The sequence below is a fragment of the Rhincodon typus genome, unplaced genomic scaffold, assembly GCF_021869965.1.
Source record: "Rhincodon typus isolate 14 unplaced genomic scaffold, sRhiTyp1.1 hic_rhity00000112, whole genome shotgun sequence".
NCBI lineage: Eukaryota > Metazoa > Chordata > Chondrichthyes > Orectolobiformes > Rhincodontidae > Rhincodon > Rhincodon typus.
Genome location: NW_025965750.1, coordinates 1 through 15892, shown reverse-complemented (window position 1 = coordinate 15892; position 15892 = coordinate 1). Strand labels below are relative to the sequence as shown.

Sequence of the window (15892 nt, the reverse complement as noted above, 5' to 3'; positions counted from 1 at the left end):
TAGGGTTGATGTGGGTTTGTGTGCTACTCTGATGCCTAGTGGTCGTAGGAGTCTTGTGGTCAGTTCAGATGTGTTCTTGATGTAAGGTAGCGTGATGAGTGTGTCAGGGCGTGCAGTATCTTCCTGTTGTCGTTCATGTAATAGGCATCCTCTGACCCAGTTGTTCGGGTATCTGTTGTCCTTGAATACTTGGAAGTACTCTTCTTTTTTTTTTAATGTGGTTCTGTGTTGCTGCAGTGTGTTGTTGCCCGTTTAAAAAGTGTTTTCACGCAACTTCGTTTGTGGGTGTTAGGATGGTTGCTGTTGAAATTCCGTACTTGGTCAGTGTGTGTGGCTTTCCTGTGTGTCTTTGTTAGGAATTTCCCATTGGTCCTGCATTCCATTTATTGAATGAGCCAACAAAATAGTGAGATTTAGAAGGGTTTTATTATGGGTCTATAGTTTAGTACTAACACAAATTTCAACCTTACCATCTAGACCCTTTCCCTGTTCAGAAGCCAATCTTTGCTCAGGAAGAGCCCAGCTCCTATCAGCATAGGCAAATGTGAGGTTAGAATACTCGGGGGTAGAAACTGTACTGCAGCTGTACAAAGGGTTGCTTGAATCACGTTTTGAGTATTTGAACTGCAGGCTTAGAAAGGATATGTTGATTGGCTTTATAAATGCTCACTGCATTCTCTCCCTGAATGTTAGATTCCAGGATTAAATCACAGCAGGTGGTTAGAACATTGCATTTCTGGGAATTTGGAAGGTAAAAGGATGATTTGATGAAAGCTTCCAAGGTATTAAGTGGTGATGAAAAGACATTATTTCTGTTTTTAGTCTTTTAGATAAGACCCTACAAACGATTAGAGCCGGACCTTTGAGGAACAAAACTAAGAAACACTTGCATTCACAAGCGGCTTGATCAGATATATGCTGAGCAGCTATTTCTCTTAGTTGAAGAGTCCACAATTGGATGGTAATGATCTCGGGGTAAGGGGTTGGCCATTTAGGACTGAGATGAGAACTATCTTCACTTGGGGAATTGAGAGCTTTTGGAATTCTTTATCTCAGTTGACTGGAGTGGTCAGTTAATGAGTCAATTCAGGTTGGGATTAATACTTTAATTTGGTACATTAACAGTTTAATAATTTGGACATGGAGAGAAATAGAAGGATAATAGGGGTACAGGCAAAGTGCAACCCATATACAAAATTGGCCATAATGACCTTTATTGAATGGCAGGGCAGGTAAAAGGCCAATCAACCTTCTCCAGGACGCTGACCAGGGCAACATGGAGAAATCCCATTTAATCACTTGAACCAAAGCTCATTTCTGTACTCGATCATGCCTGGTGTTAAGTATTTGTGTATATAATCAACCTGTCACAGTCAGTGATTAATCAGTCAGCATATTACTGGATTTATTTTGGTGCACTGGGACATTCTGTTGGTAAAGTCCAAGTTAAACACTGCTTTTAAAGCATTTTTTATTCATTTTTGTGGGCATCATTGGCCTGACCAGCATTTATTGCCTATCCCTAATTGCCCAAAATGCAATTGAGTCCACCACATTGCTGAGAGTCTGGAGTCACGCGTAAGCCGCACCAGGTAAGGATGGCAGATTTCCTTCCCTGTAGAGAATTGATGGTGGTTACATGCTCATGAAGGGTGGGTCACCATGATGTGGAGGTGCCAATGTTAGACTGGAGTGGACAAGGTCAGAAATCACACAACACCAGGTTATAGTCCAGCAGGTTTATTTGAAAACATAAGCTTTCGGAGCCTGTCCTCCTTCAGGTGTTCGTGAGAGAGGTAGTATCAGATACGGAATTTATAAGTAAAAGATCAAAGGGTCACTCCACTGATGAGGATGTATTAAACAAAATTAAGATGCTGTTTAGTCAGTTAGAAGGTTTTAATTGATTAGTATGTATATGTAAATCCCCAAATTCATTTCAAGTCACTGTCCTGAGAGAACTAATGGTTCTTTCAGTGTAAAGAAGAGGTGACATTTTGGGTCAGACAATGCATGTTGAGTGTGAGGCCTTGTTTAGAATCCTTGTGTTTTGGTTTGGAGTCAGACTGGTTTAATTTCTAAAGTAGGAATTTATAAAATGCCACATTGACTGTCTATAAATTGAGTGTTTGGGTGTGTTCACGTGTTGGGGGAGGATGGGGGTGGTGGTGGCTAAGCTGATGACAATACCTTAATCCTTGTATTCCATAGTTAAATGATTATTATGAGTATTGTTTGGTCAGGCTGTCTGCAAATGTTGTGCTGCCGTTTTTAGATTGTTGTAATTTGTTCTTGAATGTTTGATAAATGTTATACTGTGTGATAAACTGATGGATTCATCACATTGAGAACATTTAACCATTTTGTCTGTCTTATAGTGGTTCTTCCAGCTGAAATAATAGGCAAATATAAGGAGATGATTGTTATTTGAAAACACCTCCAACTTGATTTTAATGCAGGAGACTTCTGAGGGCAGAGCAAGACTGAATTGCTGTTCCTGGTATTGACTCAGGAGACCTGTGTTTTGTTTGCTGTGTCCTATTAGATCATATAAAGGAAGAACCTGTCAGCTTCTGATGAGAGCACATAGGCAGCTGAGTCAGTGGGATCGCGGGGTGATGGACTGGCTTCCAGAGTTATCTCTCTTCACCAACAACATTCTTGTTGTAGGAATAATCTAGTGAGAATTGGAAACAGGTGATGTGGCTGATTAGGTGACCAAACCTGAGATGCTCTTGTTGACCTAGTGCTCATATCTTGAAGCAAGTTCTTTTCATGTGTGTTCTCACACGCACACATTTTCCCTTTAGGGAATTATTGGAAGAATTTGTGGGGTGATTTTCAGCCTGTTGAGCCAAGTCATGAACACTCCTGTGACCAACAAGTCCTGGCGGGGGCTTGAACCTGGACCTTTTTGTCCAGGGGTAGGGCAGTTGCCAGTGTCCCATGACCTTCAAGTATTAATGTGAGTTGCTGTCAGTAAATGCAGAGATTATGTTGACTTCCACTCAAGTGTGAGGCTGACCTCCCACTGCCTTTGTCTCTGTTTCAAGCCAACGCTGTAGTCAACAGCAGCAGTTTTTTTTTAAACCTTATACTACATGGTATACATTTACAAATGAATTCATGTTTCACCTCGTGGCATTGGCCAAAACTCCAAGTTATCACAAGTCTTAAGTATCATGTCCGGCAAGTTTTCTGAATGTGTCCATTACCCACTTCAAATGTTTGTAGAATTGTACAGCACAGAAGCAGTCCATTTAGTTTATGATGCTATGGCTGGCTCTTCAGAGGGGCTGTTTAACTTGTCCCACTTGTCTGCTCTTCCGGATAGTCCTGTCGACTTCCTTTTCAAATTGTATCCAGTTCCTCATTGAAAGTTATTGCTCAATTGACTTGCGCTGCTCTTTCAGGCAGTGCATTTCAAATCACAGCTTACTGCTTACGTTTTATTCTTTTGATGATGGTTCTTTTCCTAATTACCTTAGATTTCTGTTCTCTGGTCAGTAATCCTTCTGCAACTAGAAGCAGTTTCTTTATATACTTTATCAAAACCTTGCACAGCTTTATTAAGTTCCTGCTTGACCTTCTCCACAACAAGGAGCAATCCCACTTTCACTCCATAAGGGCCTCATCACCCCTTTTGAGAGTGGCGTTGTTAATCTTGAGCATCAGTGATTAAAACTAACTTTGCTAATGAAGATGAGCAAATTCACCAAGGTGTATTTTTAGTCATTTGGTTAATTGATTTGTATGTATGCTTAATTGTGATTTTCTTCTTGGTGTGACATTTGTGACGTATCTTGTTCTCTGTCTTGAATGTGAACTGCCCCACCCAATGCAACCTTAAGATATGTGCATGTAGTGATAGCCCTGTGTGCAGCATCAGATTACGTGTTGAGTTGTGAATATTTGTTCACGAAGTGGTGTGTGCAAAGGACCAAAATCCAGAGGGTATGCAGGTATATGAAAATGTGCGATGGTGGAAGAATTTGAAGACCAGGATTTTTATTTTCATGTGTTGGGACATCTTGAGCAAAGCTAGCTGCAGGTCAGATGAGCATACTGATTTTGCAGGTTATTAGCAAAGTGACGGTCCTCTCCTTTGAGCTCAAAAGCAGCCCCTGAAAGATGTTGCAAGATCTGTAGTGTGGATCACACTTTTTCCATATTGATTTCATCCTGTAGGCACAAACTTAAAATTAGAGCTAAGCCACTGAGGAATAATACTAGGGTGCATCCCTTCACATAAGGGAAATGGATTTCTGATTGTTTGCACCCTATCCAAAACTAGTCATGTGGCTTAAAGCCAATAGAAAATATCAACTGAGATTGACAGCTTTTTGTCACGCAAGTGCAATAGGAATCTAGAACTGAGGTGGCTAACATGGTGACGTGGATCATTGGTGATCTCGTTGAAAGACTGATCTTTTGATACACTGAAGAGTCTGCTGTGTTGGGTGCACTTTTTTCCCGTTGTATTCTGAACCTCTGTTTTCTTTCAGACTGAAGCATCATGCAGTTCTATCTCCTGTTTCCTCTCTTGCTGAGCTGTGGACTTGCTGTTGGCAAGTTTGAAGACTTTGAAGACACCGATGATATTGCTGATTATGATGACAATGACTTTGCAGAGTTTGAAGACACAAGTGAGGATGTACCCCAGGAGACCATCCAGAAGGTCACTACTGTTCAAGATGATGAGGAAGAGGCAACTGTAGAAGTGGAGGATCAGGATGAAAACCAGGAAGATTTTGAGGACTCAGATGTGGCAGGAGTAAGTGAGGCACCATGGGACTGCTGACAAGTGCCCATATTTCTTTCTTGCATGCAGAAATATTGAACCAAGGCTTTTGCTCTTCTACAATATATGATATTGATCCATATAAGATCCCGAGGGAACTTGATTGAGTGTATGTGGAAAGGATGTTTCCGGTTGTGGGAGAATCTAGAACTATGGGTCACAGTTTAAAAATAAGAGGTTGGCCATGTAAGAAAGATGATGCAACAATTTTTCTGAGGATTGAGAGCATTTGGAATTCTCTTTCTCAAAAGACAGTGGATGCAGAATTTTTAAATATTTTTAAGGCAGAGATAGATTTTTTTGACCACCTGTTGGATGATGGATTTTTAGTGGTATGTAGGATTTAACAAAGAACTGTAGAATTAAGATTAAAATCAGATCAGCCATGATCTTATTGACTGGTTGAGCAGGATCAAAGGGCCAAGTGACCTATTCTTGTTCCTCTTACATGCGATCCTTTGCTGCCTGTAGAGTTCATTGTAACAGGAAAGATTTTGGTAATATTGTGTTCCAGAACACTTGCTTGCCTTTCCATTCATCAAGTCAAGCCCTAGTGTTCTCTGCCACATCAGTCACTTGAGATCCTACTCTCCACTTCCTTAATCCTTTTAATGTTCTTCTTTTTCAACCAATCATCTAATTCTGTAAAGGGTTCATGAGCTCTTTCAACACTAGCTTCTGTATTTTCGCCAAATTGCATAAAGAAATTGCTCCTAACTCTCTCTCTTTTATTTCTGATACTGAAAATGGTGATCTCTTGATACCAATGTGTGGTTGAGTGAAAACAATCTTATTATTCACTCATTATCCTTTTATAATCTGAAACATCTTGAGCTCTGGTTTGAACAAAGTCTTTACTTTATAGCAGTCTCTGTAATATGACCAATCCTTTGCTGTTCGTTACCTTAATGCAAAGAGGAATCTTTGGACCAATTCCCTATTTAAGTCCTATGCTCTAATGCTGTCTCTAATTAATACAATTCCCTTTCTCCCTCCCTCCTGGTGATTTCATTACCATTTCTGGCCAGGCTGTAGCTACATTTCAATAAGTGCTTTAAGTTCTGATGTTCTATTTTGGTCAATAAGCACTATTTTTCCCAGTTTTGTTTGTTGTTCTCAGTGCAAGAGTATGTAGAGACTTGATTTTTTTCTTCCCCAGTTATAGCTGATAAACACCATTTTGATTATATTATGCTGTTTGAACTCCTCTTGCCCTTCTACCATCCGATTTCATACTCTGTCAGTGCTGCTTTTCCCACCCAAGCTACTGCATGAATTGACTTTTCATGCATTATTAGTGCTGCTGTGGTAACAAGAAAGGCTTGTTAAATTTATTGGCTGATCCTGATGTGAGGGACAAGAGTTGGCCATTTGGTTCCACCATTCAGTTGGATCATAGCTGATTGTTGTCAACTCCAATTGCCTCTGTGTTCTCACATAAATATATCAATGTAAGTTTTCAAAACTGAAGTTGACTCCCAGCGCTGACAGTTTGGAGGACTTTAAGGTGTGGGAGCAGTGCAGTTGGTTTTTAAAGCATCCAAGATGTAGCCAATGTATGAATTTTGTTGTTGCACTGTCCCTCATCTACTAGGATAGTGTAGAAGGAGTATTAGTTCTACATCAAACTTATGAAATGCCTGACTTCATGGTATTCAGGGAGGAGTTTGTTCTCCATTAGTCTGCCTTGAATTAGAAGCTGAAGCAGTGTAAAGCCACTTTTTCTTTGTATTGGTCCAACATGCTGACATCAAGCAGTTAGAGTATGAAGCTGACCCTGCATATCTGGACCGAGAAAAATGAACAAGATTGCGACTACGCTTCACTATCCAGTGATCCACAGGTGATTAACAAGTGAGATATGTATTGGATTTGACTGTGATATCACTCCCTTTAATCTCCACTCACCCACTCTCCTCAGAAGAACCAGATTAATAGTTTGTTGGCATGCACACGAGTGGAATAAGCAATTTCATTGACACTAAACACCAACACAATGAAATGAACTAAAGACTGAGAACGAAATGAAAAACTGTGTAGTTAATTACGGGGTAAAGGATTCAGATTAGCCCTTTTCTTCATAAAGTGTTATTTATGAATGAATGTAGATTTCTGTTTATTCATGCGGCGACATATCTTCCCAGCCAGTGACAGAAACAACATGTAAAACTGGCACAGAGACAGACAGCCAAACCAAATCAGTCTTTCTACTTCCTGTATTTGCAACACAATAATTTTGAAAACTTCAAAGACCCTCAAAATTGACCCAATCGTGCCGAACTAGACTTCTTGAATAACCAGTCCCAGAGTTTGCAAGCAATCAATTTTCAACATAAGTTTGTAATTTAAGCAGAAGACTTAACAGTTTATTAACTATATAGTAACTTTATTCGAGCAAAATTAAACAACAAAGTAATCTAATTGGCCCCATTCACACAAAAGGCAAACAAACAACCGTTAAGGGAAAATAAAATAAAACTGGTACAGGGTATTTCTCTGAAAATACCATCTTTTATTGAACAGGAGGGCGATGCAGAAGGAGAGCCATTTGATGATGAAGAATTTGAAGGCTACGAGGAGGTGGACAGACCTTCCAGCAGAAGCAAAGATCCGATTAAAATTGTTAATGTAAGTACTCAGCAACAATCACACCAAAAGTCTCTCCTGCAGATTCTGTGAAGTCCCTGGGAAACTGCAGTTTAATAAAGGAGCATGTATACCAGCTGGGAGGCACCCAATCTGCATTCTTAGCTAATCCCAGCTCGACTGCCAGTCATGATGCTGCAGTTGCCTTTGTGGGGGACAAAATCGGCTAGATGTCACCTGGCCCTCAAATACATCACCATAAGAAAATCCCACATAGAAAATGCACAAGAACAGAAGTTTGGTTGACTTGAGTTGCATGTTATCTGGCAGCACCAAGGCTGATGCTGTGGTATTTTGGTTAAACAATAGGACGTGAGGCACAGGCCAGAGGTCTCAAAAGTGGGAGCTGAAGGTGATGCTGGTGCACTTATGCAGTCTGAAGAGTTTGGAGATTGGTGCTGGGACCCTGCTGATTGTTGCAGTTGGGTTGAGTATATTGTCTTTCATACACTAGTTCACACTTCTGATTGTTGTCCTCCTAATCCTGGTTAGGTCCCACATCATCTGCAGAACAGCTGGGAAAGCTACTACATGGAGATTCTGATGGTGACAGGCCTGTTGGCTTACATCATGAACTACATCATAGGGAAAAACAAAAACAGCAGGCTGGCTACTGCGTGGTTCAACTCTCACAAAGAACTGCTGGAGACTAACTTTTCCCTTGTTGGTGAGTGGCTGAATGACAAGCTCTTTTGTTCTGTTGTTGGTGAGCTGATCAGTGGCCATAGGTTGTTTAGCTGTGCTGATGTGCTCTGCAGTTGTCGTCACCACTTTCGGGGGAGCAACTCCACAGCACAATGTTCTGTAACACAGGAACGGCCAGGCTCCGCATCAGGAGGATTTGTCAACTGAGCCAAGCTGGCCATTTAATGATGATCATGAGCAGTCACCATACTGGACGTCTTCTTTTCCTAGTCCTTCCTCAGCCAGGGATGCTGGAATCAAATGCAGTTTTCTCAGTAAGACAGTAACGTAATCCTATCCAGACCGGATCAGTCTGAACTCCATGGATCAGTACTGCACTTGGTGGAATGACCAAATAGAGGCACTTCAAATATGCGGTGGTTTTATTTGGTTAGAGTGATAATAGGCCAGTGTTCAAATGGTTTCTCATTAACAATTCTATCTGCTGGGATGGATTGGGAGCTGGGAGTGTTTATAGCAAAATGTAGCAACTGATGAGATTTTGTTTGCTTGCAGGAGATGATGGGATCAATAAAGAACCCATCAGCACAGGGAAACTGACCCAGGAAAATGAACATATCTACAACCTGTGGTGCTCAGGGCGTGTGTGCTGTGAGGGAATGCTCATTCAGCTGAAGGTATGGGAACCTGCTTGAATCCAGCCTTGGAGGCTTCAAGATCAGAGATCTAAGTTGTGAACGAAGTGAATTCACAATTCTTTGGATTTTCAGAATTCACATACTAAGTATTCAATGTCAATCGGCACACTTTCCCTGAATTTGTTATTTTTATCAGATGGACTGAGAAATTATAAGCACCACATAAAAGGACTCAATTAGAATCAAATATTCTTAAGTATGAAACGTCAGGTTGCTCAAAACGTTCTTCAAAGTAAAAGGGATTAAAACGTGTGAAGGATTAACTCCAACCACAATGTTAGTTATCTGAAATAACACACATCACTTCACCTGATGAAGGAGCAGTGCTCCAAAAGCTTGTGATTTCAAGTAAACCTGTTAGACTATAACCTGGTGTTGTGTGACTTCTGACCCTGAAATAACACACAACATTAGAAATACACAGGTCCTAGAGTCATACAACACGGAAGCAGACCCTTTGGTCCAACTTGTCCATGCTGACCAAGTTTCCAAAAATTAAACTAGTCCCACTTGCCTGTGTTTGGCCCATATTCCTCCTAAACCTTTCTTATTCATGTACCTGTCCAAATGTCTTTTAAATGTTGTAACTGTACCTGCCATCTACCACTTCCTCTGGCAGTTCATTCCACACGTGAACCACTCTCAGTGGATCCCTTTTAAATCTTTCTGTTCTTACCTTAACAATATGCGCACCATAGTTTGAACTCAACCACACAAGGTCAACTACCTTTGCTATTCACCTTATCTATGCCCGTCAGGATTTTATAAACCTCTATAAAGTCACCCCTCAATCTCCTCCACTCCAATGAAAAAAATCTCACTCTATCCAGCTTATCTTGTAACTCAAACCCTCCAGTTCTGGCAACTTCCTGCTAAGTTCTTTCTGAGCTCTCTCCAATTTAACAATGTTCTTCTGATAGCAAGGCAATGCAAACTGTACACAGTACTCCAAAAGTGGTCTCACCGATGTCCTATACACCCTCAACATGATGTCCCAACTCCTATGCTCAATGGTCTGAGCAATGAAGGCAAGCATGTTAAACTCGTCCTTAACCACCCTGTCTACCTGTGAAGGAACTTTCAAAGAAATATGTGCCAGAACCCCTCGGTCTCTCTGTTTGACAACACTATCCGGGGCTTTGCCGTTAACTGTATAAGCCCTGCTCTTGTTCGTTTTAGCAAAATGCAATACCTTGCAGTTATCCAAATTAAACTCCATCTGCCAATACAGTCATAGAGATCTGCAGCTCAGGAAAAGGTCCTTCAGCCCCATTGAGTCTGTGTAAGTCAAAAACAACCACTAAACTATTCTGATCTCATTTTTTCAGCATTTGGTCCATTTCCATGCCTTGATATCACAATTGGACATCTAAATATTTCTTAAATGTTAAGAGGGTTTCTGCTCTACCACCCTGACAGGCAGTGAATTCCAGATTCCCATTGCTTTCTGGGTTATACTTTTCCCTCTCATCTCATTTAAACCTCATGCCCCTTATCTTAAATCAATGACCTGGGGTATAAATCCCTCCACCAAAGGGATTTTTTTTTTATCGTCTAGCCTATCTATTCCCCCTCAACTTTACACATCTCAATCATAAGAACTAAGAGCAAGAATAGGCTATTAAGCCCCTCAAGATTACTCTGCCAATTAATATGATCATGACTGATCTTATCTTGGCCTCAACTCTACAAATCATGTCCTCTCTCAATCTCTGCTCCAAGGGAAGCTCCAGCCTGTCCAATCTCTCTTCATAACTGAAACTCCCCAGCCCAGGCAAAATCCTGATGAATCTCCTCTGTCTTCTTCCCAAGGCTATCACATCCCTCCTATAATGTGGATTCCAGAACTGTACACATACTCCAGCTGTGGCCTAACCAACATTTTACACAATTCTAGCGTAACCACCTTGCCTCGACCAGTAAAAGCAAGTAACCCATTTGCCTGCTTAAACACTTTATCTGCCTGTCCTGCTACCTTAAAGGATTGGTGGACATGTATACCAAGGTCTCTATAATCCTTGTTCCTTTCCAGGGTTCTGCCATTCATGGTGTATTTCCTTGCCTTGTTGGTTCTGCCCAAGTGCAACAGCTTACATTTATCCAGACTGAATTCCATTTCCCTGAGATTAGCCCATCTATATCTTCCTGTAATCGAAGGCTATTCGCCTCACTATTTACCACTCTACAAATTTTCATATTATCTGCAAACTTACTGATCAGCCTTTCTGCATTCAAGTTGAAACCATTTATGTAAAACACAAACAGCAATAGCCCCAACACTGACCCCAGTGAGATCCCTCTAAACACCGACTTTCAGTTACAAAGCATCCTTCGCTCATTACCCTCTGTTTCATTACACTTCTGACGGCCAATTTTGGATCCAATTAGCCAAATTTCCTTGAATTCCATGCACTGTTACCTTTGCAGTCAGTGTGCCATACAGTACCTTTTCAAAAGCTTTGCTGAGGTCCAGAACATGACCTCCCCTTAACAAAACAGTGCTGACTGATTTGGTTAATCCCTGCATCTCCAAATGCAGATTAATTCTGTCTCTTAGAACTGGTTTCAATATTTTCTCTGGCACCGAGGTTAGACTGACTATCCTTTCCTCCCTTCTTTAATAATGGTATCATATTGGCTTTTCTGTAGTCCTCTGGCATGAGAGGAACTGAAAATTATTGCTGTTATCCTGCTATGTCTTCCCTTGCCTCTCAACCACTTGGTATATATTTTATCCAGTCCTGAAAATTTTATCTACTTTCAAGCCTGCCAGACCCTCAAAGTCCTCTCTGTCTATGCTATTTCTTTAATTATATCGCAGCCTTTCTCCCTGATTTCTATACCCATTATCATTCCTCTCACTAGTGGACACTGAAACAAATTATTAATTTAGAGCCCTACCTACATGCTGTAGCTCCACTCTCAAATTACTGCTGTGTTCCCTAATGGTTCCTATTATTTCCCTAGTTATCCTTTTGTTCTTAATGTACTTTATAAAATAAGTATGAATTTTCCTATAATTTACCTATCATCATCTTTACATATCCAGTTTTTGCTTTCCTAATTTCCTTTTTAAGTTCTACACTCCTGTAGGGCTTCTGTTTTTAGCCCTCAGTATCTGCTATGAGCCCCTCTTTTTCTCTTTATCCAGTCTTATATATTGTCGAAATCCAGGACTTGCTGGATTTTTTTTGTCCCACCCTCTTTCTTCATTAGAACTTTTTGGCCTTATACTCTCCATATTTCCTTCTTAAATGCATCAACAATTCGTGAGGGAAAACTAGGGTTAGCGCTGCAGCTATGACCTCTATGAATGAAGACCTAAAAGCAATGGTGAACAGCATAAATAGACATAATCTGGAATGCATTGATAATTATCAATCTTGGGGAAGGTACACAAAGCACATCTGGAACATGATTCTTTTCAGATGAAAAAATGTTTCTGTCCGCGTGCTATTGTAACTACATGTAACTTACTTCTTTTCTAGTTTTTAAAACGGCAGGATCTGTTAAACGTACTTGCAAGGATGATGAGGCCGGCCAGTGATCAAGTGGTACGTATGGTAATACAGTAGCTCGGAGCAGGAGTAGGGCATTTGGCCTAGTAAGCCTGCTCCACTGTTCATTCTAATCTATTTCACAGTCTCACTCACTCTGCCTCTCTTTTTCTCTTTTCTCACATACCATTGTTTTGCTATATAAATGCTTGTGTCTTAAGGAAGCAGTGGAAATGAGATAAAAACAAAATTTTAGTGAAAATGAGAGCTTGTTTTGATTCCCTCTGTAGCAAATCAAAGTGACAATGAATGAAGAAGACATGGACACCTATGTGTTTGCCATCGGATCACGGAAGGCCATGGTCCGCATGCAGAAGGAGATGCAGGATTTGGTACGTAATGAAAGACCATCCTGAGTGCTTTAATTCTTGATGAATAGCTTGTAGCATTTGCTAAACTAACTTGAATGCATGGGTTCAGGCTGGTAGTGTATGGCACCACCATGTGAAGTATTAAATCCTGATGCTGTTTGTACAGATTTTATGTTCCAAAAGTTAAGACTTCTTCATTGTAACTAGTACACCAATACTAACAGTTCAGTGCCTTGAAGACACAAGTGTTGACAGGTTTTTATTGGATAATGCTTTTCCGTCCTTACACCATTCTCAAAAATGGAGTTGAAGTGTGTTTTAGCCATGACCTAATTGAACTGCAGAGGGGAATCAAGAGGGCTAATGTAATATTACCGATATCACAAGTTTAACAGATTGTCGAAAATCCAGTGATCCTCCTGTGGAGGAAGTATAGCAATCATTCAGAATATTGCTGTTCAATTATTGCTGAAAACACAGATAGCAAACATATAAATGTAAACACTAGTCTAGTGCTTCCCAAACTTATTCCCACTATGACCCCAATTTGAAGCTTGAAAATTGATGTGACCCATTAGTGAGAACTAAGAGAAAGGGTCAGTTAGAGTAGGAGCATGGCTGTGGTAGCTTGGTACAACCGCCATGGCAATCATTATTGCCTTGGGTCTTGTGACCCCCAAAATTTGACTCGCCCTGCACAATGCACATGTAAGTTTTCTGAAATAATATAATTACTGCTGGAAATAGAAAGTAAATTTAATATCACTTTTTACACAGACACTTCAACAATGGCAGGGAGAATGGCTGCCGTAAGTCCTTTCATGATTGACATGTTTAATTTCTGTTCTGTTGATATCTAAAAGCTTACTACAAGAATAACTTCTGCCCCTCCAATTGACATCTAAGTGACTGTGATTGCTATTGGTCAAGGAGTTTTTAAACCTACTTTCTTTTCTAGAGTGAGTTCTGCAGTGATAAGCCCAAGTCAGGGATTAAATTTGGGCTTCCTGATTCACTATCTATCCTGTCTGAGATGGGCGAGGTTACCGAGGGTATCCTGGACAACAGGGTGAGTATACTGACTTGTGCGTGAAGTCAGAAGTCACACAACACCAGGTTATAGTCCACAGGTTTATTTGAAATCTCAAGCTTTCAGAATGCTGCTCCTTCATCAGGTGAATTGTGTGTGAGTAGATTTTGTAAAAGTTAGGAGGTAATTACTGAATTTGTATGAATTCAACCAAGATTCTCTGCCTAAGCCTCAGATATCAGCTGGACTGCTTGTAGCGATAAACAATTTTCCTCCGCTCCAGGCATTGTTAGCTATAAATAATGTGCGTGTGTACTATAGTGCTGATGAATTAAACATTTTCCACTTTACATAACTCGTATCCTGATTAAACATACCCAGAAATAAAAACAGATCTTGAAACACCTAACCACCCCTTTCTCACTTTCCACAGAGGTACCTAACCTGCAGAATGCTTTCATCATTTTCTGTTTTTATTTCAGAATTCCAACATCCAAGGCATTTTGCTTTTTGTTTGAAACACTCTTAGGACAGGTACCATGCAGGTTAGAAGCAGAATAAAGCTCCCTCTACATGTACCTGTCAATGGAGCCCAGCCCTAAGCTGGGGGGCTGATTTTCCACAACAATTGCTCTATCCTTTCTCTGTTTACTCTGTCGTTGCCAACCGGGAACTGGTTTTTCTTGGCAACTTTCGATCCAGCAAAATGGTTCACCTCACTGAATTTATCACTTTAAAATTTTGTGCCCAGGCTACACTTGTGAAAGTGCAGTATCCAACTCATTGCATAACCAATGCTACCTCTATGCCAGTCTATCCATGCTTCAGTTTATACAGTGATGGTTTTTTACGTGAGTCCGGTCTTTTAGCTGTCCAGGTATTTGCTAGAGCTGGATTTATTGTGGATTTAATGTCTGGATGTTTTCTCTTTCTGATCCCAGATGGTGCATTTCCTGTCAAGTCATGCTGACAAGATTGAGTCTGTTCATTTCTCGGACCAGTTCTCTGGGGCTAAAATTATTCAAGAGTAGGTATCGTTGAGATCAACATGAATTATTTCAATGAACTCTTTAAGGATTTTTTAGTCGTTTCATGTTTCACCCGGATTATAGGAATATTGTGAGGTGGGAGGGAGGGTGTTCATTCGCAACCCGGGTGGGATAAGAGTGACACATTCAGAGCACTTGGTGGAGGGTCCGGGGCATTCTCAGCCAGGTTGAGATTTGAGACCAGAGTAAGCCGATCTGTCTGGGGGCAGCAGTGGGGCACTACTGAATGAGTCTCTGAATCTTTGGCCTACACTGACAGCCATCATCTGGGTTCCTGGTGATGTGCTGTTATCGGGCAATTTGACAAGTCTGTATTTTGGCTCATGGTGTTGGGAGAGGGACTAGGTGCCACTGTTAGTCTGTGAAATCTGTACCTGATAACACCTTTAGGGAGCGAGCATGCCCTTGAGGACGCTGGCCTGGATTGCTGCTACAGCAACCCTACAACCAAACAGCATTAGTAGGTCATTCAGCCCCTTGTTCCTGCTTCCCCACTCATTAACATCATGGCTGCTCTAATTGTAATATCCAAATCAGCATTCTTGCCTACACTTGATAACTCTTCACTCTTAAGGCGAGGAACCTTCTTAACTTCTAATAAAAAGTCAGAAAATAAAAATCACTGTGATGCAATGGTGCAGAGTTTGTGTTTGCAACTGGTGACAATGCCTCAGACCTTTCAGTTTTGGTGGGAGAAGCAAAGGGTTGATGAATTGTTGCTACACTAAATTAAAATTGATACTTACTATATATTTATAAGTGTGGAATATTCTGCAATATGTCCCTTGTTTCTTGTCCATACAATTAGGAGGAAGCTTTGTCTGTGCCTCTTTAATTCTTTTTCTCTTCCCTTTTTGTTTAGAGAGGGTCAGCCCCTTAAGCTGCCTGACACTAAAAAGACACTACTGTTTACATTTAATGGTAAGTTATTGAGGAAGAAGTTTGTACAGTGAATGTATATTTAAAGGTAAAATAAAAGCAAAATACTGAGGATGCTGGAAATTTGAAATAAAAATACAAAATGCTAGAGAAACTTGGATCTAGCAGTATCTGTGGAGAGAGAAACTGAGTTAACATTTTGAGTTCACTATAACTCTTCATTATTTGGAATTCAACATTTAAAACTTGCAATTTAAAATAGGAAGAATTGAGTAA

At 40.6% G+C, this 15892-nt stretch overlaps 1 protein-coding gene across 1 annotated transcript; it reads left to right on the top strand.

Annotated features, from left to right (window-relative positions):
- Positions 1–4509: 4509 nt before the first annotated feature.
- On the top strand, positions 4510–15658 carry LOC109924792 (PAT complex subunit CCDC47; the record flags this gene model as incomplete). The annotated part of the gene is made up of 9 exons (XM_048621205.1): positions 4510–4774; positions 7325–7429; positions 7940–8114; positions 8648–8769; positions 12279–12344; positions 12578–12679; positions 13617–13727; positions 14630–14715; positions 15600–15658. Coding segments are annotated over exons 1-9 (1084 nt in total), but the record flags the coding sequence as incomplete, so codon positions are not given.
- Between the last annotated feature and the right edge of the window lie 234 nt (positions 15659–15892).